General features: G+C 37.7%; 1 protein-coding gene and 1 long non-coding RNA gene across 7 annotated transcripts in view; one reads left to right on the top strand and one right to left on the bottom strand.

The window, feature by feature from the left end:
• Positions 1–23,350, bottom strand: part of MON2 (MON2 regulator of endosome-to-Golgi trafficking) — a 105,309-nt gene extending 81,959 nt beyond the window's left edge. Inside the window, exons 1-2 of one of the 3 annotated variants that reach the window (XM_077913643.1) lie at positions 23,112–23,350; positions 7,399–7,462 (exon numbers count right to left, since the gene is read on the bottom strand). In XM_077913643.1, coding sequence (XP_077769769.1) covers positions 7,399–7,462; positions 23,112–23,222 — 175 coding nt within the window. In that variant the 5' untranslated portion in view covers positions 23,223–23,350. Of the gene's footprint in view, positions 1–2,175; positions 2,257–7,398; positions 7,463–23,111 lie in introns of those variants that run through there. The other 2 variants (XM_077913644.1, XM_077913645.1) reach the window with 2 other exon arrangements.
• A 388-nt stretch (positions 23,351–23,738) lies between these two features.
• Positions 23,739–24,491, top strand: part of LOC144323315 (uncharacterized) — a 74,660-nt gene continuing 73,907 nt past the window's right edge. For all 4 annotated transcript variants that reach the window (XR_013388729.1, XR_013388728.1, XR_013388727.1 and 1 more), the window contains exon 1: positions 23,739–23,885. This is a non-coding gene — a long non-coding RNA (uncharacterized LOC144323315). The remainder of the gene's footprint in view (positions 23,886–24,491) is intronic.

Here is a 24,491-nt window from a genome sequence, read left to right as displayed (position 1 = left end):
TGACCGGCAAAGAACAGTGTTTCCAAAAAGGCTCCCTGCCTTACTTATTTCTTTGTTTTCTTAAACATAAAAGTTTTGATTCAAACCCAGAGTCACATATTTTCCATAACCATGTCTCAAAACATTTATATGAATGATTAACAAAGGACAGTAAAGCTCAAAAAAGTACTATTCTGAAGCAGTAAATATCCTACCATATTCATTCCTGTCAGAATCCATGAAGTATGACGCTAGCCCTAACTCTACTGAACGTGCCTTGTCATTAAATGCTGTTCAGGTAAACAAAAGTTTCCAACAGTAACAAGTTGCATTTATCATTTTTATGATGTTTACAGGTTTCTCATTTGAGTATCACAATAATCACAGAGTTTATATTATACAGCATGATTTGGCTCAAGTACACAAGTAAGCGGTAAAGCCAGATTTTTAAAATAGGTCTTCTAACCCCTGGTTTGCTATTCTTCCCACAACATTATACTGCCACTCTTTAAGGTAAACAGCACTTAATGCAAATCTAAGTTAAAGCTGTTAAAAGTACCTAAGAGGAACCAATGATCTGCACTGCTGTCTGCCTAAAGTCTTCAGAAAAATGAAAGAGACTGTTCTCAAAGGAGGAAAAAAATGTATTTTCTTAAGTGTCTGATAACAATGACTTCAAGACACACTCAAGTATCACACAGAAAAATCAGTGCCATACAATGCTTTCTAATCACTTAGAATTGTTCTTCACAATTTCATCCAACAAAGCCATTGTCATCTCCTGTTTCTTTGATAACAGCCATTCTGACAGGTGTAAAGCGACATCTCATTGTGGTTTTGATGTGCATTTTCCTGATGATTAATGATGCTGCGCATCTTTTCATATACCTGTTGGCCATCTGTTTGTCTCCTTTGGAAAAATGTCTACATAGATTTTCTGCCTATTTTATAATCAGATTGTTTAGGATGCCTCATTTTTTGAAAGAATACTTCATTACTGTCTCTGAGCTCATCTTCTAAGCCAATGTTACCCATTCCACACATATTGATGCTGGTGCTTTTTTGACCTTACCATAAAATGTCAACAGAAAATTTCTGTACAACAACTAGGGTGACATTTTAAATAGCAATCAAACTTACGGGATAACAAACAATGCATATAACTCAAATGATATAATAATAAGAAGAAGAACCATAAACAAATTCACTTATGCACCAAAAAAAAGACACCTACATGTTACCTAGCTCACAATGATTCTAAGATGCCATCAATTGTAAGATGCATACCAATTTAAGGAATACTGAAATGTGAGAAATCTGTGCAGCTTAGAATGAATAAAATAAGGTGAATTTCAGTGAAATGTATACAGGTCAATCACAGTTACCCAAATGTCTCAAGTTAGGATAAATCAAAATAGTTTTAAAAATAATTTTTAGGGACACATGGGTGCCCTAGTCAAGCTTCCAACTCTTTATAAATTTTATTTTACTGTAACTCAAAGGACTCAAACTTCTATCTCTTGCCTCCTTCACATTTTCTTTTTCTCCCAGTTTATATAAGAATATAATAATCAAAAAAGAAAGTTTCTATGTTATCCAGAATAATCAACAACAAAAAAGATACAATCTATTGATCTGTCATTTGAAGCACAGTGTGAAAACGAAAACATCTACCATATCTAGATCACGATGCAGTCAAATATAATATAATTTTTTAAAAGTTGGTTTTTTCTTCTTTTAAAAGTGACAGTAGTCTTAAACAGAAATTAATCTTGCTCTCCTAATTGAAGAGATAGGTGCTCTCTCTTTACACACAATAATTTTAATGACGTGCTACTTAAACGTAGCTTTATATAAAAACCCTCCTACGGACTTAGACTTTAGAAATCACACTGAGGAGAAAGCTGTGTAGCAATAAAGACATCTTGAGCTAACCATTTTTAGAAATCATTCCAGGAAAAAAGAGGAAAAGGTCAACTCTTTTTAATCAAAACTCTCTATTTCAATTTCCTTTAAAATATAAAGACAGGTTTTTAGGGGGTCAGAAAAAAAATTTACTTTTCTTTTTTTCTTTTTTTTTTTTACCTAAGTTCTTTAATAAACATAACTCCTTTAATAGAATAACACTATGTTTGATAAATATATTTTATTTCCAAATTTTATAACTGTGAGATCAAACGATACACTTTCACACACCTGTAAGAGGTCCAGCAGGTCCCCATATCCTAGGGGTTTCCTTGCTCTGAGCAGTTTCACTGCATAATTGTAGTTTTTATCCTGGAAAGAAAGAATTAAACTAGGATACCCCACTATGAATCATATTAATGGGGATTAATAAAAGTTTCATTAGGATAAATTTTAATGGTCATTAAATAACAAATTGTAATTCTTGTGAAAGAAATAAGATGTGATGCAGACATGATTACTATCCTCAAAACCCCTTAAAATTTAATTATGGAAAAGACTGATATTTCTAACAACAGTAAAAAAATATTTTTTAATGGTTCAAAGGTCTGAAAATACCTTAAATGACTCAAGAATAGGAGGAAAAATAAAATATGGTTTCATATTAAAAGCACATTATATGAAAAGGAAGGATTATTCAACAAATGACACCAATACAATCAGTAATTTTGCAAAAGAAAAAAATCTAGGTCCTCATGTCACTCCACATATTATTAAGAAAAGAATTAAACAAACAAACATAAAAAAAACTAAAAGAAAAAAAAACTAAAAGAAAATAAAAATGACTATCTACTATGTGGAAGAAGGGCTTCCTAAGCACAAAGCAACAAATGAGAAAAGTTACATTATGTAAAAACGAAAAACATCTAGATAAAAAATTAAATGAATTGTAGGAAATACAAACATGATGGGAAGTCAATACTTCTGTTATATAAACAGCTCAAATAATTTGATAAAACACAAAAACTCAAGGAATAAATGGAAAATGAAAAAAAGAAATAATTTAATATATTCAGAGGAAAATGTTTAACATTTAAGAGAAATGTCAATTAAAATAAGAAGTCGTTTGCCTGTTCAAGTCCCAAAAAGATGTTTAAAAATAATTATCAGGCAAGAATATTATAAAACTATACCCACATATTGTTGGCAAAAGCACTATGGTAACAAATTCCAAGACCATGTTCGTTCACTTTAATAATTTCATTTCTTGAAATTTATCTTAAAAAAATAATTCTGAATACTGAAACATGTCAAACATAAAGGAATGGTTTAAAAAACCATAAGCACCTGCTAAAATATTATGAAGCAATTTTTTAAAATTAGAAAAGATAGCATCAAGGAAAGTATTTATAATATGATAAAAAAATACAAAGTAAATTTTTAAAAAGTTCTTTAAAAATCCAAGGAAAAAAGAAATAAGAAAACATTACAATGTAGAGAAACTATGTGATTTCTCTGGCCCACTAAGTTAACTTGTGAGCATGGAATTAATTACAGCCCCCTCAGCCATTTAGCCTGAGTTACAGAAATAGCCTACCACAAGATCGCTACTTTACTGATGATATATTGAAATTTACTACTTCTACACTGCTGTAAGAATAGTTAACATAAAAACATTGAAATGAATGTGCCACTGCCCTGATTCAAACTCTTCCGTCAAGTAGCTCAGGAAATCACACAGTGACATTACTTGAACAGTGTATCCAAAATGACTATTTTATAACTGATATAGTCAAGTGATCTGCTTTACCTTCTATTTCAACACCTTATTTGCCTGGCTAACTCCTTTTTAAGCTTTGAAACTCAGCTCAGATTCCCAGACTGGGATGGGTGCCTTCTCTATATTCCTATAATAAGCCTATCTATACTTCCATCTTGGGATTTACCACAGTATTAAAATTCTCCATTTAGGGTCTCCTTCATTGTTATCTGGCTGATACAAACTAAGTATGACAAAATTCATCTACCTGAATCATCATAACATGTAAAATTATGGTAAAGACTGGGAAGTAGAAAAACACACTAGAGGTAGCACTAAGACTTACTTGCATTTTGGAGTGACTCACTCACTATTAGCCTACATTTAATGAGGGCTTACTATTTCCTATGTAATGTGCTAACTACTAGCAATATAAGGAAGAATAAGATACTGATCCTGACCTCAGGGAGTATGTCCTCTAGAAGAGAAAATTTCTGGCAAAGGACTTCAAAAGGCAAATGGAAGAGCAGGTAAGCTAAACAATGAACAGCAGACTCAAATGCATTTTCAAGTATACTTCCTATATTTCCATATAGATTATAAGTGAGTTACACTACTTATCTTTGTATCTCTTCTAGTGATGCTTACATAATTATTTCCTTATTAAAAACATATTTACAGTATATTCTATAGATGTTTGTAAAGTATCACAGGCATATGTATTGATAAGACAGAAAATACTAAATAAAATCAGCAGATAAATTACCTTTTAACATCAGAAAACAACTCCAAAGTATATTTACTCATTCTACTTAAAGACTTTTTAGTAATAAGACCTTGTTGATATGAAAAAGATAATGGAAACTGTGAGAAAAGAACACAAATCATACATAATGGTCATCTATGTAGAAATTCTATATGTATATTGACAGTGGCTGAAAGCAGCCAAAGGTAGATGTAACCATTACGGTTTTGAATGGGTTAAATACACAATTTTAAGATATCACAACTTCATTGCTTTCTTCGTTTCAAATATTCAAAAAGCAGATCTCTGTTTATGTAATTTTTGTATAACACAAGCCTTCTCAGTCAACTTCAAGTATACTATAAGCTGGCTTAATAAAAACATTTTGTAATATATAGTAGTCAAGTGGAAGATTAAGGCATTTGGCCTTGTAGATGAAAAACTTGATGTTGCTATGTCTCATTTGCAGAGTTTTATCTTTAAAGAAAAAGGAAATTTTGAGATAATGATCTGTATATCTGAATCAATGCTGACATTACCTGGCATAGCATTCCCACTTATGTCAGCATTCATGACAGCAGTGAAAACAAAGAAAAATAAACATTAAAGGAGAATGCTTAAAAGAAGGGGAGATGTAAAGCAAAGATTTATTCTACAGTGTAAATAGCCTTCCCTTGGAAATTAAATCTAAGAAAACTAGAGTTTGGCTAGAATTCTACACTGAAATATCACTAGTCAGACTAGTTAATCCTACTTAAGGGTTCTGATTTTTTTAGCACCCTTTATATTTTCTGAATATATAGAGATATCTAAGAATTCAGTATTTCATTTCATTTGCAACTCCTCCACTGTTTGATATCTGTAACATTCATTACAGCACAAAAGTAGTAATCTAAAGTCTCTAGCTTTATAGAAAGTAAATACCTGTTAGGAAATTAAAATTTTTAAAAAGTTAACTACAAATTTTTCTTAGTATTAACTATACTCTAATTAGTTCAGAAACTATATATTAACAACTCTTTTCCTTAAGACTCTTTGATTTTCAAATATAAATTTTAAAATTATCAATTGCTATAAATTTTAAATTATCAATTGCTATAGATACTTGGTAAAAAAACAATGTTAGGAAATAATTTAAGTGCTAATATAGCTCCTCAAGTACATGGCTCTGGGCACTATGGATCTTAAAGCATGAACTATTTAATTGTAGGTGCATAAAGATATTTTCTAGATTGTTCTGAATAAAGCTAACTAAATTGAAATGAACAGCCCACCTAAATATTAAACTCATACTGACAAAGCAAAATTTTTCTTACTCGTTCTCAAGATTAACCAGTTACACATTTACTTTCGTAAAGAATTCAGCACCACACAGTGATCCTTGGAAGAAATCAGTCTCTTTAGAAAATTTTCCATCAGCTACAGACCCAATGAAAACTTCTACTGTTGGTGAATAACTAAGGACTTACCATGATATCAGCAATCATAGTAGCAAAAGTTAATATATTTGTAGTGATATTCTAATATGATTAGCTACCTTAAAAATATCCAGATCTTAATTTATCTTTAAACATTAATTTCCTCACAGTAGCTAATCCACCCAACATGCATCTCCCACAACCCACTCGCCCACTCTCCCAGTCCAACCATACATACCTTTGTCTTTACCCACCACTCTCACTATTCCCCTTCTCAAAATGTACACAGAGCATTATTCAACACTGTGAATAATGTTCTTAAACTGTTTGGTGTTTCAACAGATTGTTCAAAATGAAAGAAGCCCATGAGAAACAGATGCAACACAGAAGAGCTCACCCTAAAGGCAAATGTCCAGCAAAGCCTGGCAAACCTAAGTGAAATACACCTCCCACCCTTAAACTGCCCCCCCCTCCAAAAGTCTTCATTTCATTTTGTAATACTCTTTGAAATCCCACCAATCAGGGATTTTCTGGTATCATTTTTTAAAATATAAAGAGATTTATGAGAGCTCGAGAGATCCTTCACTATTTTGTGTAAATTAACAGGACTGCTTTTCTCCTATAACTGGCTGAGACCAATAGCACCATTAGAATGGAAATGCAGACTGAAGACCAGTGAAGTAAACAATGGTTAAGTATAAACACTTGGGAGGGAGGAGCTAGTGTGGAATCTTTGCAAAACCATGGCAGCACACTGTAGCAGTAACAACAAGGGCTCTCAACAGCCCTGGATTTAAATCTAGTTCCACCACTTATCATGTGACCTTAGCCAAATAACTTAATCACTCTGCATCTCAATTTTCTCTACTACAAAATAAAAGTATTTCACTACAAGGGTGTCTTTTATTAGAGTGGTACAAATGTTTCCACATGTAACAGATTCTCAGAAAATGCTACTTTCCTTTTCCATGTTCATTGTAGAGGCAAGAACAAAAAGGCACCAAAGAAAAGTAAGAAATAGACTACCAAAAAGTCTCAAAGCAGAACTCTTGAAATTCCTCCTTGAAAAGCAAATTCAATCAAAAGAATGAAAAAAATCTTTTTCCACCTCACTCCTTTCTTCACGCCCATACTGTCTTAGTCCTAGGATTCAACACTCATCAAGTACTACAAAATTTGTAATACTACACTATCACCTGTTCATATTATATTAAAGATAAAATAGATCTTGGAAGGTGGATGGAGAACCAATCTTTCATTTCATTCAATACAACAAATATTAACTGAATGCCTTTTATGGATAAGGTACATCTTAGGTGATTGACAAGACGTGGAGGAGAATGGCAAGTCCTTGCCTGTAGGGAGTTAGTAGTTTTAACCTTTCTGATTTCAGAGATTTTCATAACATTCAGCCTTGGCAAACCCAATTTGTGCATAAGTTACGGACTTTTACATGTTCTTTATCATTACAAACAGCGTGCTAGGGTATAAAGGAGAGGCAACAGAAATCAAATGGCTGTTTTCTGTTCTTTTAAAGATTCTCCTTTTATTATTAGTGAAATTTTATTGTTGAATTTTAAGCAAAAAATTACCTGCCAAAATTTCGGTGTTTCGTGCAGCTATTGTTTTAACTTTTATTATTCCTGATTCAGCAGCCTGCAAGAATAAAAATAATTAGAAGATAAAATTTACTATCAGCATGAATTATCTAGGGAAAGAAATCACACATGATTACTATTAGCTTTTTTATTTTCGAAACTTCAGATACTAAGACCTAGTAGTGCCATAAACATTAAATATAGTAAAATATGATTTGATTATTCACATGCAAAGTCAGCACTATAGCATGTTGCCTTTCTCTGCCTAGGGTACATCTAATCTCTCAGGAATTGAAATGTTCGTAAGATATAAAATAATCAAAACAAAGCCTAATTGAAAAAACTAGGTTTCTTTTCCCCTTTTCATACCTCCATCCCCATCATTTAAAAAATTGCAAAACACAAATGCAAAATCAAGTAAAACTGTTTTGGATTTGAACAGAATGAATAATCAAGCACTTTGTTATTACTTTTAGTTTACATTTTTTCAAATACATATTAGATTTTCATAAGGTACTTAAAATACTGCATTATAAGTCATTTAGCTGGCAGCATTTGTAAGTTATATAGCATTTTACACCATGCTACAGAATTGTGCTGTCCAATACAGTAGCCACTGGCTAAATGTAGCAATTAAGCACTTTATATGACTTCAGTCTGAACTGAGATGTACTCTACACACTAGAGTTTGAAGACTTAATATGAAAAAGAAATATAAACTATCCCTTAGATATTTACATTGATTAAATATTGAAACAATACTTTGAATGTATTGGGTTAAATTATATATTATTTAAAATTAAATGCCTATTTCTTTTTATTCTTAATGCATTCAAAATTATACATATGGTTTGCATTTGTGGTCCACAGTATATTTCTATTGGACAATGTTGACATATAACACTGATATATAACTTCCACCATAGAAATTCAGAACATTTTTTATTATCAAGAAACATACCTATTTTATACTTATATTGGTCTCCATACTTCCAAAAATAATATATAAATATTCATAAGTTATATGCCTAAGCTTTCCTATTAATTTGCTTGCTACTTACTCATTTATTTTGTTATCTCTTACTGCTTTCTAAGGGACAAGTGGTAGCAGGTTCTAAAGGTTTAAAATAATTATGGAAAAATACCAATGTCTTGTGGGTTCTTAGTTTGAGAACCAGTGGATTAATGCATAAAATAAATACCACTACGTATAGTACATGACCTTTGTCATTTTGTTGGTTTCCAAGCATGTGAAGCCCTTGCCTGTGTCTGGAGATTTCCCAACTTCATGAGTTTTGATGCAATATAGAGCTTATCTTCCACTGTTAAAAATCGAAAATGCCAGATACTTGCTTTCTCACATGTTCTGGCAGCCGATTCTAATCCAAAAAGACACATCTACCAGGGATTATGAATATGGAGCAGAGTCAAGAGAAAATTCTTTCTGACGACAGCAACAGTGGAGGTAACATCTACTTCCCAAGGACAGTAAACAGCAGCAGAACCAGTGGCAGCATAGAGAGGCCAGGGCTATATCTGAGGTATCCAGTCACTTGTTCAGCAGAGAACAGCAGGTTCTAGCTGTTTAGCTTCCCTTTGTTTCTATACTTTTTCTAAAGCTGGCTCTATCCAGCCTTCTACCAATTATGTGAGCCACTATATATATATATATGTATATGTATATATATTAGTAAACTTCATTTCTGCTTAAATCAGCTAGAATCAGCTTCCACTGTTCAAAACTAAGAAGCCTAATAGATACACTAGGACTTCCTTCTACAACTTTAAGAAATAGAAATGTCCCAAATAAAATGGCTACAAGCAGAAAAAGCAGAAATATAATCAAATTCTTCAGGGAAAGATTACTGATTTTCTAATTATTTGGGACAGTGCATATCAGAAACACCAGAGGCTTTAAAAAAAAAATCCTGATGCCCGGGTTGCAACACATTCCAAGGAATGCCAGGGGGAGTTATAGGCATCAGTATTTTTTTCAAATCTTTAGGTGAGTCCAAAATGCAGCAAAATCTAGGAGATGATTGCAATAATGTATGCAAAAAAAGGTGGTGGATAGGCCCAAGGTGATAGTAATTGAGACAGTAAGAAGTGGTCAGATTCCAGATATACTCTGAGGACATACAAACCGTACCAAATTTACCATAAAAATTTAGATAAAGAAAAACAAAATCAACAAAAATCAATAACACTGAAAACATTATATATACTTTGTAATACTCACAACAACCCATCTCAAACTCTGTTGGGTAAATTTCTTACAGAGCCACATTGTCATCACTGAGATTACTTCTACCACCATTTTCAAGCTTTTCCCTTCTTCACTATGACTCTTTGTACCCTGTATGTGCTCAAATTCACTATTTTTTTCTGCTTCAGCATCAACAAAAATTAGTCTACTGAACCATCAAAAATACCAATGTCATCTGTACTGACTCTGAATTCTAGCCACTCTGACCTTCTTAACAGTTTCTAAAATCAGTCCTACAGCATGCTAGATACCAGATGTCAGTAAAAAATTTCAAGTTTGCCAGACACTATTTTGATTCCCTGAGATAGTCTACCCATGTCTGTGTCAGAGATAAACTTAAAGAAATATAAATAAGTTATAAAAAATAAAAAATGCTTAACAATTATTTTCACACATCCACATTAAGGAAAAGGATTAAGAAGTGGGGTTTTTTTTTTTTGTTTGTTTGTTTGTTTTTTTGTTTTTTTTTTAAGAAGTGGGTTTTTTAAGTACAATAGTGCCAAAGTACTGTTTTAAAAGATATATAAACCAGTATTTTCATTCCTAAGCGCAAAAAACAATCACCAAAAGGACTATTTTTTGCCTTAGATATAAACAGATCTCACAGTTCCCCATTCTTTACATGCAGGTTTCTATTCTCCAACTTTGAAAATGTTAACATCTTACTTATTCTCTAGGCATTCTGTGTAGCTGGAAAGTTTCACTATCAATGTTTATTGACCACATTTGTATACCACGGTCCTCCTAACCACCGCAGTCTTACTTCATACACAGGCCTAGCTACAACTTCAAGAGTGTTTTTTATAAATGGAAGTACTCAGACTCAGATTGCCTTTATGTATCAAGGATAGTCTTTGTGAAAAAGAGTCTTTTACTTCTTACTTTAAAAGTATCCTCTACTCTGATCAGGTATCTTGTATATCCATAAGGGAACTACTCAATTATAAACATAGTTATTTTTTTTCCTGAATTGGCTCTCATGCATAAAAGACTTTATTTTTTAAAGTTGCCACTTCTGGGGCAGCCCCGGTGGCTCAATACTGCCTGCAGCCCAGGGTGTGTTCCTGGAGTCCATCTGCCTGTGTCTCTGCCCCTCTCTCTCAGTGTGTCTCATGAATAAATAAATAAAATCTTTAAATTAATTAATTAATTAATTAAGTTGCCACTTCTGTGGACTTGGACAGAGATAACAGGTTAAGGTGGGTAGTCTGATATCTCTATTCCTGAGTTAGGGAAAAAAAAAAAAAACACCAAAATTAAATACACTGTAGTATTTAATACTTTTTACTATTAAAATTAATTTCTCTCAAGAAATTCTTTTTTCAATATTCTTTGCTTACTCACATAGACATACTCACCAGGGACTTTGGCACAGAAAAACAGAGACGAGAGAATGTGGACTCCTCTTCCAAGACTATCCAGAATATCTTTGGCCTCATTTCTCACTCAATAAACTCTTCCCAGCCAATCTCATAATTCCATGGTTTCAATTACTTTCTAAATGCTGAAGACTCCTAAATTATATTCCTGTTTCTCACTTGTCTCTTAAACTACAGGACTTATTAAACTAAATGTCTAAAAAGCACCTTAAATTCTAGATGTTCAAAATAGGTGTCATCACGTCACGCCCTCCACAAACTTCTACTTCAGCCCCAGAAAAACTTGTTTCTCCTTCCTATAATCTCTATTTTTCTGAACAGCAGCAGTATCCATTCTGTCACTGACTTGACATCTGGGGTTTCTCCCTCACCCCACAAATATGATCAACCACAAAGACTATGTGGTGAGTATATCTTATATTCTTCTCAAACCCCACTTATGTACCTTAAACCAAACTTCTCATAATCAGCCTAAGCTAACAGATTTCTCTACTTATAATCTTGGCCTCCATTCCTCCACTGTCTCAAATTTTCTTTTTTTTTTTTTTTTTTTTTAATTTTTATTTATTTGTGATAGTCACAGAGAGAGAGAGAGAATGAGGCAGAGACACAGGCAGAGGGAGAAGCAGGCTCCATGCACCGGGAGCCCGATGTGGGATTCGATCCCGGGTCTCCAGGATCGCGCCCTGGGCCAAAGGCAGGCACCAAACCGCTGCGCCACCCAGGGATCCCCTGTCTCAAATTTTCAATGGTTTTCCAGTGCCAATCCCTAGTAGTGTTTCTCAAAACTGAGTAGTGTAAGAACATGCTTTAAGAAAGAAAAAAAAAAAAAAAAAATCTCATAGACCTACCCAGTTACTGACAAATCTAAGTAGGTATAAATCAAATTAGGAATTCCTTATTTTTACAGCTCTTAAATCATAAAATCAACAAATTCTTAAGTTATAGATGAACCCAAATTAACACTCATTTAATGTGTCAAATTATGCTTTGCTGAAATTACACAACTGCTGACAACACAAGGATAATAGCAGATTAATGGAGCAGGCTCTCCTGATTTGGTTATTCTTATAATACCAAAAGCAGTGACAAATAATTTCTCCTATCAAGTTTTTCTGTGGCAACTATCAAAACACCTTTCCACTTTTGTGGGCTGTCTATGGTTTGTACCTGTAATACTTTTCCCGTTCATCTTATTACATGTCTGTTCTTCCATTCTAGCTATAAGCCCCATAAGGACAAGAAATACATTCGATCCATCCCTCCTTATTACTAATGCCTAACACAGTGCCTGGCATACAGAGTTACATAAAAAAAGAATGTTTCTAAATAAAAACATGGTAAGTTCTAAGTAAGGGCACCTGAGTGGTTAAGTGTCTGCCTTTGGCTCAGGTCATGATCCTGGGTTCCTGGGATTGAATTCCACATTGGGCTCCCAGTAGGGAGCCTGCTTCTCCTTCTGCCTATGCCTCTGCCTCTCTTTCTCTGTCTCTCATGAATAAATAAATAAAATCCTTAAAAAAAAAATCTGACTAAAAACAAAAAACCTCTGGCTTCTAGGAAAGAAAAAAAATTTTAACACATCAAATAAAAGACTGAAATGCAGATTACATGTGGATAGCTATATATATATATATATATATATATATACACACACACACATATATACAAATATATATATATAGTATCTCTTTCCTTTCCTTTTAAAAACTGTAATCTTCAACAAGTAACTAATTAGTACCTCCTAGATATTACAAATGCTTTGCATTATGGTGAACTCAGAAGGATAAACAAGATGCAAAACTGACCCTTAAAGTGCTATTAGACAAAACAAAAACAAAACAAAACACAAATTAAAAAAACAAACCTAAACTAAGTATAACAGAAGATAAAATATAAGAGTTATAAGGAAATAGGGCAGCCTGGGTGGTTCAGTGGTTTAGTGCTGCCTTCAGTCCGGGGCGTGATCCTGGAGACGCAGGATCGAGTCCCATGTTGGGCTCCATACATGGAGCCTGCTTCTCCCTCTGCCTGCGTCTCTGCCTCTCTCTCTCTCTCTCTCTCTCTGTGTCTCTCATGAATAAATAAATAAAATATTTTTTAACAAAATAGTTATAAGGAAATAACTTATATATAAGTTTAAATGAAAATTAAGAAAGTTAGGGCAGCCTGCGTGGCTCAGCAGTTTAGCGCTGCCTTCAGCCCAGGGCCTGATCCTGGAGACCCAGGATCGAGTCCTACATCAGGCTCCCTGCATGGAGCCTGCTTCTCCCTCTGCCTGTGTCTCTGCCTCTCTCTCTCCCTGTGTCTCTCATGAATAAATAAATAAAATATTAAAAAAAAAAAAAAGAAAATTAAGAGGAAAACCTCTAATAAGCTTGAAAATCCTGGGCAGAAGCTCTAACAGTTTTTGCTCTAGCAACTACTAGTTCCGGGCACACAGTAGGTACTCAAAATCTATTTTATGAATGAAGGGAATGAGAGAAGAAATTAGAAAATTATCTGGGGGCACCTGGGTGGCACAGTCAGTTGGGCATCCAACCCTTGGTTTCAGCTGAAGTCATGATCTCAGGGTAGTGCTCTCAGGGTTGTGGGATCGAACCTTCCATCAGGCTCCACACTCAGCAAAGTCGGCTTGAGATTCTCTCTCCCTCTGCCCCTTCCCTTGGCATGCTTGCTCTCTCTTGCTCTCTCTCTTTCTCTCTCAAATAAATCTTTTTTTTAAAGAAGAAAATTATCTTTAAAGTTGATTCATTCATGCAAAAAATGGATGAGCAACATTTACAGTGGGATCAAATGAAAGGCAAGATTTTAATTTAAAAAGATAGGAATGACATATCAAATAAAGGGCTAGTAAAAAATAAAAATAAAGGGCTAGTATCCAGTATCTATAAAGAACTTATTAAACTCAATAGTAAAGAAACAAACAATCCAATCATGAAATGGGCAAAAGACATGAACAGAAATTTCACCAAAGAAGACATACACATGGCCAACACGCACATGAGAAAATGCTTTGCATCACTTGCCATCAGGGAAATACAAATAAAAAAAAACACAATGAGATACCACCTCACACCAGTGAGAATGGGGAAAATTAACAAGACAGGAAACAACAAATGTTGGAGAGGATGTGGAGAAAGGGGAACCCTCTTGCACTGTTGGTGGGAATGTGAACTGGTGCAACCAGTCTGGAAAACTGTGTGGCGGTTCCTCAATGAGTTAAAATAGAGCTACCCTGCAACCCAGCAATTGCACTGCTGGGGACTTATCCCAAAGATACAGATACAGTGAAAGACCAAGACATCTGCACCCCAATGTTTATAGCAGCAATGTCCACAAAAGCCTAACTGTGGAAGGAGCCTCGGTGTCCATCAAAAGATGATGGATAAAGAAGATGTGGTCTATGTATACAATGGAGTATTACTCAGCCATTAGAAACCCACCATTTGCTTCAACGTGGATGGAACTGGAGGGTATTATGCTGAGTGAAGTCAATCAGAGAAGGACAAACATTATATGGTTTCACTCATACAGGGAATATAAAAAATAGCAAAAGGGATTAAAGGGTAAAGGAGAGAAAATGAGTGGGAAAAATTAGAGAGGGAGACAAACCATGAGACTCCTAACTCTGGGAAACAAACAAGAGGTAGTAGAAGGGGAGGTGGGCGGGGGGATGGGGTGACTGGGTGACGGGCACTGAGGGGGGCATTTGACGGGATGAGCACTGGGAGTTATGCTATTTGTTGGCAAATCAAACTCCAATAAAAATATACAAAAAAATAAAAATAAAAATAAAAAGATAGGAGAAAGTGATTCTGGACCAACAAAAGGAACCTCAAACATAGAAGAGGGAAACAGTACCATATATTTGGAGCATGAATAGCAGGCAATATATCTCAACTGAAGTAGGAAGGCATGTAAAAAAAAGTTGAGGGTGATGAAGCTAGAAAAGAAGGTTAGGACAATCAAGGAGGGTCTTAAATGCTATGGTAAAGGATCCTTTAAGGACAGAGGGTTACTGAGCTGCTTAAATATATTAAGCTAGTGGTTACACGTAGAATGGTTTATCTTTAGCATCATTAATACATATTAAAGGCCAGGCATTTGAAACCTGGAACTAAAGTTATAAGCTGAGAAAACAGAAAAAAAGAAGAGGTATGTTGGAAATTACAGAGTGAGAAGGAACAGCTGGCGATGAATAAAGAGAGCTGAGGGGGAGAAGATAGCCAAATGTGACTATGGTAAGCAACAGTGATAAATGCCACCAACAAAAAAAGTGAACTAAGCGAAAGGGCAAGTTTTGAGACCAGTAAGTTCAATTACAAGAAGTCCTATGTCAAGCGTGGGAAAGATACTCTGGTAGATGTGTTCAACAGACAGCTGGAAACACAGGTCTACACTCATTAAAGACAGCAGAGTCTACACAAATTTCGGAGTCATCAGTACTGAGGTAAGGCCAGGAGCAGGGGAGTAAGCAGATGACAGTGCTAAGGAATGAACATGGAGAAGAGGCCTGAAAACAGAACTCAGGACACACATAAATACACAAAAGCAGATGGAATACTGAAAGAGTGAGGAGAAACAGGAAAGTAGAGTGCTACAAACTTCAAAATGAGAAAACTGCAATGTGGAAAGAATGATGAATAGTAAAAAATAACCAAGCAAGGAGAAGAGTGGGAACAATGATAAGAACAAGTATGTTTTAAAGGCATTTTGCAGTATGATAATAATGGAGAGAAGCTGCAGATGGATGCACAGGGATTCACAACCCAGTTCTTTCACTTTCTAGCTTTACTAATTTATGCAAGTTACTGAACCAAGAAAAAAATAATAATTTCCTCATCTGTAAAATTAAGATAGCATCTTGTATTAATAGAGTCAATGGATGCAAAGTCCCTAGCCTAATGGAAAGACAATAGTTTATCAACCCTGAGTTAACTTCATAAAGATAAAGGCAGACTCTCCTTCATTTTTGTATTTCCCACCATGCTTTACACTTAAGACACTAATAAATTCCTTTTAAATTTTAACAGTGAGAGCAAAACCCAGCGTTTTGTAGATGACTGAAAATATGCTCTATTTATATACAAGGAAAAAAGGAAAATAATTCCATTTTTGAAGTACATCTTCCTTTCTGGTTTATAAGCCAGAACAATGTCTTTTACTTCTTCTGTATCACTAAAGCACAGAGCTAAGATAACCAATACGTTTTCACTGATCTTTGCTCTCATTCATTTTCTTTATAAAAGTAAAAATACAATGATCAAAAACTTAGTCAAAAATAATGTCTTGGGGTATCTGGGTGGCTCTGTCGGTTAAGCATTTGCCTTCAGCTCAGGTCATGATCTCAGGGTCCTGGGATCAAGCCCCACATCAGGCTCCCTGCTCTGCAGTGAGTCCGCTTCTCCCTCTCAATCTAAGTAAATAAAATCTTTTTAAAAAATAGTATTTTACACTTTAACAACAAACTTCATTGGTTATGATAGTTTCAGAAATGTATAAAACACTAACTAAAAGCTTTTTTTTTTTTTTTAAGATTTTATTTATTTATTCATGAGAGACACAGAGAGAGAAGCCAAGACACAGGCAGAGGAGAAGCAGGTTCCTTGCAGGGAGTCTGATGTGAGACTCGATCCCAGGACTCCGGGATCATGACCCAAGCCAAAGGCAGAAGCTCAATCACTGAGCCACCCATGTGCCCCTAACCAAAAACTTTTTAAAGAACTCTCACTGTAAAATGCTCTTTGAATACTGCAATATTCTAGTAAAATTTTCCTAGAAGTCCTAGTGAAACATTTCTGCTTATATTACTCTTGAAGTTAACATGTAAACTATTTATCAGAAGAAAATGAACTTAATGAGACCTTAGGAACCTAATGTAACTTTTCTGGAATAAAGTCATAGAAAGAGCAGTCAAGAGAAAAAAAAAAAAAAAAGGAAAAGAAACAAAGGCCACAGGCTATTTGCCTAACACAATTATCTACAACTGCATTACATAGGAAAGTAAGCCTTGACCAAAAGGATTATGAACTCCTTACCATAGTTGTCACATGTGACTGGTGTTAGCAAGTTTTTTTGAATAAATTATGAAAATTCATTTCAGTATATAAAACATTAACTAATTCTATTATGCTTATAAGAGAAAGAACACACTATCGGTTGTGTCATGAGTAATCTGTCCAACCAACATCAACAGAAAAAAAAAAAAAAACCTACAGTACATTATAAAATACAGTATATAAAATACCAAACAGCTCCTGATTAAGAATGCATACATTATCTAGTCCTCATTCTTCACTGTCAAAAGGTTCTGAAAATGAGATCTTCTCTCTACCAGAAGAACCAACTCACTTGGTCCTCAGTCCCCAAACAGCTGGTTAAAGGAAGAATCCTGTCATGGTAAATAAATGGTATCCCATTCACCAAGCTAATACAAAAAAAAAAAAAAAAACACTGGAAACTGAGGAATTCTACTGTAAGAACTTTTGCCAGACGCTTAGGTGGCTCAGCAGTTTAGCACCTGCCTTCAGCCCAGTGCATGATCCTGGAGTCCAGGGATCAAATCCCACATCGGGCTTCCTACAGGGAGCCTGTTTCTCCCTCTGCCTGTGTCTCTCTCTCCTGAATAAATTATTAAAAAAAAAAAAAAAGAGAGAGAGAGAGAACTTTTGCTTTTTAAGACAAAAATCCCTGCTATCCAACTCTTACCAAGCCCAAATACACAAAAGGAAACAAAGTACACAGCATGGAAGACTACTTGCACTCTTTTATTATTTATATCCTTACCGATTTCACTTTATTAAAAAAGAGAGAAAAAAAATCCGTTCAAAACCCTAATTCTGACCACCTCAACTCAAATGATCTTCATTCTATTCCTCTTGTACTACCCATTCCCTGGACTTCATCATCCTCTAGGGCAGCATACTTTGGCAATCCAAAATTCAACATTCTCTTACTGTCCCAATCTCTATCCTTCTAGCTCTCCCACTCCTTAACTCCACTGCACTTTGATTAAATTGATGCTGCTAGTTCCTTCTCCCTTCCATCTTCTTCCAATCAATCAAAGTTTTGTTGGATTTCCTTCTTTAGGAACGCAACATAGATCTCACGATCTATCATCATTTCAATCACTTTTCTTGCCAACAGTCTAAAGTGTCCCAAGTCAACTTCTCCTCCACTTCTCGAATGTGATCCACTGCTCCCCTCAAACTTTCTATCTTTCACCCCTTACATCACTAATTACTCCTAGCAAAATAAGCTTGTTCCCTACCTTAGCAAGAATGGAGGCTACAACTTTCTATCTCTCCACAATGTCCCTTCCTCATTCAAATTGATCACATTCAAACTCATGTTTTTTTCTTCCTCTGTCAGAAGAAAATATGTTCCTTCTCAGACTGAAAGCCAATTCATTCACTTACACCCTTGAAACTCCAGCTTTCTCAGGGTCTTTGATCTGCAAGTATTCCCTTTCTCTCCCATATCCTTAATCTTAGTTGGCCAGTTGCCTCTTTTTCTTTATTACTGCTATTTCCCAAAGTTCCTTCTTTGACTCTGATATTCTCATTCTATATACTCTTCCAGAATTGTCTACCAGTCCTTTGGTTTCTATTATCATGTATAAACCAATATTTCTAAATCTGAAATTCTAGATCTTCCCCCTTAAGAATCAAACCATCATTTTCAAACATGTATAGTCAGTTCCACTTGAATGTCACAGATAAATCTTAAACTTACTATATTCAGGACTACTCACTTTGCCCCAAAACATCACCTCCTCTTAGGTTCCTTCTCTTAGTGATCTATCCAGTTTCCCAAGCCAGAACCTGGGAGGCATCACAGAGTTCTCTCTCTACCTTTATAAAAGGTGACTATGCTCTGGTAATTTTACCTTCTAAGTCTCTTTTTATCATGCTCTCTCTTTCACACATGCCCACCACAATGCAAGCAACCTCCTGTCTTCCACTACTGCTACCATCATGCAGGCAATCATCATCCATCTTTAAAATTTGCTCTCCTTGCCTCAGTCTCAGTCCCCTCTAATTCTTCTCACCAATACTGTTATAAAAGTGTTACTACGGGATCCCTGGGTGGCGCAGCGGTTTGGCGCCTGCCTTTGGCCCAGGGCGCGATCCTGGAGACCCGGGATCGAATCCCACGTCGGGCTCCCGGTGCATGGAGCCTGCTTCTCCCTCTGCCTATGTCTCTGCCTCTCTCTCTCTCTCTGTGACTATCATGAATAAATAAATAAAATCTTAAAAAAAAAAAAAAAAAGTGTTACTACGTATGAACTTGATCATATTATTCCCCCACTTAAAAAGCTTTAATGGTTCCCAATTACCTTCAACATGAAATTTGACATGGAATATAAAAATACACGATTTCCTCTGGCTGGAACAACCTCCTTCCCTTCTTCTGTTGGCTAGCTTCTATTCATCCTACTCAGCTCAACTCAAGAATTACAAATTCTCCCTGACCATACTTCCAAGCTCAGTTAGAGCCCCCTCATTTGTTTCCAGAGTAATGCCTGCAAACAGAAAATGACCAAAATGTTTTATTCATTAAGTAGATAAACATAAAGCTTCAGAGATTACTGCCTCTTAGGCACTGAATTTCAATTACACAGATATGATATGATTTCTAAGGCAAAGAAAAAAATGTTTCATACAAATATTCCCTGACAAATTAGCTAGCACACTTGTGCTAAAAAAGTTACACTGCTGAAGCATTAAGATCTGCATTTGAGGACTAAGAAAAATAAGCAGGAAAACAAGGAGAAGGAATGTATTGCTGTTATTATTGAATTACTACTTTTATTTTAAAATGACAATGAAATTATAGCCACTATTAAAACGATTTAATATGCAAAGGCTAGATTTATAAATGAAAACAATTAGGATGCAGAAAACTGTAGAAAATCCAAAGATAGGAAGTAAATATCAATAAATAAGGCACTATCCTTTACCAATATTCTTTTCTTCTGTAACCACCATGATCAAAAAAGTAGAAATTACTAGAAACTTAGGGACTAAATACAGAAAGTATCATTTCTTTCTACCTAGTTTAAAAGGTACTGGGGGGGGGGGGCGGGGAGACATCTGGGTGGCTCGGCAGTTTGGTGCCTGCCTTGGGCCCAGGGCATGATCCTGGAGACCCGGGATCGAGTCCCACATTGGGCTCGCTGCATGGAGCCTGCTTCTCCCTCTGCCTGTGTCTCTGCCTCTCTCATGAATAAATAAATAAAATCTTTAAATAAATAAATAAATAAATTAATTAATTAATTAATAAAAGGTACTGGGGAAGGAAACTTCCCTTCCAAAGCAATATAGGCATTTACCACTGTATTGCACTGAGTTCTTGAGTACCCTTAGTAGTTCAGAATAAGTATTTTTCAAGTAGTAACTGTGAAGATATAAACCAGTATACAGGAAAAGCTTCTTTTACTTAGAAAAGCTTTGCCTTAAGGTCTACCAAGCACCATCCTCTCCCCATCCCCCAAATATATAAAACTAAAAATGTACCAATTCCTCAGAGAACAGAAGCCAAAATCTGGCACTGCTATTAATTCACCAGGAAAAAATTAATCAAAATATTTCTTGAAAGCCAAGTGTGCCTCCTAAAAAATCGGTCTTACTAAATTACTGCATTCTCGTTTTAAACTTGACACAGTAATGGTGGTTATTTTCCAATTCTTAAAGTGGGCTCCTAAACATATTAGAAGTGCCACCGGCACTTACATTCAACAAATTCTTACGGAGTAGGTACTGTGTAGGAAATTACGTATCACAGATAATCACACCAAGAATTATTTTTGCCACTATCTCAAACAACAGGTGCAATCACTAAGTGATTTGGCGAATGTTCAAGTAAAAAAGCTAATGAGCTTTATCAAAAGTTCTAGATTAGATGGACTGAGTTCTAGAACTTTGTGTAAGTTACCTATTTGGAATTCTGATGCATTTTCCAAAAGAAATAATTTAATAAATATGAATTAAATTATCAAGCAAATCCACAAAGGCTCTTATGTGTAATATAGAGAAATTCAAGTCTCTATATAAAGTATAAGAGCTGGGAACAGTCGGTTCTATAAATTATTGTTAAAATTACAAAGTGGATTTGAGACTTTATAAACAAGCATTTCTCTTACAATTAGAACAGCCTCTAAAGTTCTTTAAAGCTGCTTAATTCTTTAAAATTCCTTATTATAACATTTCAACATAAGGGGATATGGAGAAAATCATGAAAATCTATACCACAAGTTTTTGAGGACCTAAAATAAAACATGTTATGATAGTCTTCTTTCCAAAAGTGGCACATCAGTTCTTCACTATTGGGTAATATTTACTTATCTTATTAAAGAAATACTCGATGAAGTTTGTTGAAGACTGATGAAACCAGTACAGAAAAGTTAAGGTTCCCTGAAGCCTAAAATCCAAACTTTATTGGATAAGTTTTAATTACAAAGTCTTAATAAATTAACAAGGCAAAACATTTAAATTAGCATAAAAACGAGCAGCCCGGGTGGCTCAGCGGTTTAGCGCCTGCCTTTGGCCCAGGGTGTGATCCTGGAGACCCGAAATCAAGTCCCATATCAGGCTCCCCGCATGGAGCCGGCTTCTCCCTCTGCCTGTGTCTCTGCTCTCTCTCTGTGTCTCTCATGAGTAAATGGATGAAATCTTAAAAAAAAAAAAAAAAAAATCCAAAATCCCTTAGTGAACTTTTGGTGAAACATAAATTAGTAAATGAAACTGCTGGTATACCAAACTACCTTAAAGAAGAATAAAAATGAATGCTTTCACAAATACATCACTGAAATATAAGAAAGGAAAATGAGAGGCGTTTTTAAAAAGCTTATGAGAAATAAAATGACACCTTAAGAAAAAAGGTCGAGTGATTAAATTAAAATTTCCAATTCGGAGAATTTATATATATTATTAAAGGCTATTTATTTACCTAAGATTTTTACTTATTTATTCATGAGAGACACAGAGAGAGAGAGGCGGAGACACAGGCAGAGGGAGAAGCAGGCTCCATGCAGGGAGCCCGATGCGGGGCCCAATCCCAGGTCTCCAGGATCACGCCCCGGGCCAAAGGCAGGCGCTAAACCGCTGAGCCACCCAGGCTGCCCTGGAAGCCTCTTCTATAATACGATTTTTGCTCTGACACTTTCCCATCATGATCTAATAAATCCAACCTTTGACTCTATTTACACATGAAAGAAAACTGAAGCTCGAAGAGGTTCACGTGTACTGAATCTAACTTCAAACCCCAGCTTCACGTTACAGCACCGCCGACGGCACAGCACGATCACCGTGGGCCTCCAATATTCGCCCTAAAGTCGGCCGGCTGCATCATCTAATACTTCACGGTGCTGACCCGGAGTGCAAGCTGCCTAAGGAGGGAAAAACCACTTCCCGGGGAGTGACACGTCCTACACGCGTCAGGAGCGCAGGGATTTTTACGACAGCGACGGGTGAATGGTTTTTAGAGGCAACAGCACCACCTAAGTCTTTCAGCTCGGGGTTGGCTAGTTTCAAGTTCGAAAAATGCCAGGAGGGGCGGCCCGGGGGGGCTCAGAGATTCAGTCCAGGGCGTGACCCCGGGTCCTGGGATCGAGTCCCGCGTCGGGCTCCCTGCATGGAGCCTGCGTCTGCCTGCGTCTCTGCCTCTCTCTGTCTGTGTCTATGAATAAATAAATATTTAAAAAAGGAAAGAAAAGGAAAGAAAGAAAGAAAAGAAAAGAAAAGAAAAGAAAAGAAAAGAAAAGAAAAGAAAAGAAAAGAAAAGGAAAGGAAAGGAAAGGAAAAAGCCCAGGAGAGGCCGGCTGAGTTACGGGAGCCGCCTCACTTCGCCGAGCTCGCTGCTAAGGGCGGAGCACAGGGTTCGGGAAAATCCGAGCGCCCCAGACGTCTTCCAACCGGAGCGTAAGTAAAGGCGCCGCGGAGCAGAGCAGCCAGCGCCTCGCAGACCCGGGACGCGGCGGCCGAGCGGAGACCAGCCGGGCGCCGGCATCCCGGGGCCCGCCCGCCCGCCGGCCCTCTCCCGGCGTCGCCCCGGCTCACCTCTTTGACAGGTGGGAATTTCTTCTTGCACTCCAGGGACAAGGCCCGCAAATCGCTCTGCATGTTCTCCAGCAGCTTCTTCACTGCCTCCGGGCTGCTGGTGCCGGACATGGTCCACAGAGCTACGGGCCGACCGCGGAGAGGCGCGAGCGAGCTGCAGCACCGTCAGCTCCTCGGGGCGGCCCTCCCGCAGCCCGCCTCCGGGGCCCGGCGGGGCTCGGCGGGGCTCGGCGGGGCTCGGCGGGGCTCGGCCGGGCCTGGGCGGCGAACCCGCGGCGAACCCGCGGCGAGCCCGGGCGCCCCCCGCAGCCTCCTCGCAACGCTCGCGGCTCCTCCCCGCGGCGCCCCCCGCGGTCGCGCCGCCCCGCCCCGCTAGGCGCCGCCGAGCCCACCGGCGGCCAGGTGCCTCCCGCTGCCGCGGGGTCCGGCCGCTCGGCGCGTCGCCCACCAGCCCCGCAGAAGCTTCAGCGCCGGCTCCCCGGGCCCTCCAGACGCGCCGACGCCATTAGCAGACTCGCCCACAATCCCGCGCGCGGCCGGGACACGTCAGCCGCACTTCCGGGCACCGCGGCCACCGCCCCCGCCGCGGCCAACGGGGGGCGGCGAGCCGCAGGGGGCGTGGCCGGGGCGGCCGGGGGCGTGGCCTGCCCGCTCCGGGCCGGGGGCGCCGCTCTCCCCCGCGCTGGCTGGAGCCGCTCTTTGGCTCGTCTAAATTTGCTTTTTTTTTTTTTTTTTTTTTTTTTAGGTGTCAGTTCTGTGAACGGAGCCACGCACGTAAGTCTTAGCGTCTGCTTGTGTCTAGGTGCATCTCGGTGTAAACAGCTTGCTTCCTCTGGATTCGTCGCCCTGGGTCGCGCCCTCCCCGGGTCTGCAGCGCGAGGCCGGGCCTGCCTCCCGGGACTTTCTTCCCTGCTCAGCGTCTACGCTGCAGCTGCTCCGGAGCCGAACGGGGCACACGGGGGCGCTTCCCGCCGAGCACTCACCTATTTCCCCGGTCCGTAAGGTGGGAGGTAAAACTACCCTTTGTTGCAGACCCTCCGCCCAAAGTCACAGTCAGAATCCCTCCTTTCTGCCCCGCGCCTGCCTCCCACCGCAAGTCCCCAGCTAAAAGGAGCTTTAGATGCGTTGGGATTTTTTTTCTTTTCTTCTTCTTTTTTTTTTTTTTCCCCCCTCTGTTGTCCCTTGCTATATCTCCAGCACTTAGTGCATTGCTTGGCACGTTGCAGGCCATCAGTAAATATTTGAATGAATGAGTACCCAAAACAGCTTTTTAAGATTTTATCTATTTATTCATGAGAGACGCAGAGAGAGGCAGAGACACAGGTAGACGGAGAAGCAGGCTCCGTGCAAGGAGCCCGACGTGGGACGCGATCCCGGAAC

The sequence above is a fragment of the Canis aureus genome, chromosome 11, assembly GCF_053574225.1.
Source record: "Canis aureus isolate CA01 chromosome 11, VMU_Caureus_v.1.0, whole genome shotgun sequence".
NCBI classification, from domain to species: Eukaryota; Metazoa; Chordata; class Mammalia; order Carnivora; family Canidae; genus Canis; species Canis aureus.
This window is presented reverse-complemented; position numbering and strand designations above follow the sequence as displayed.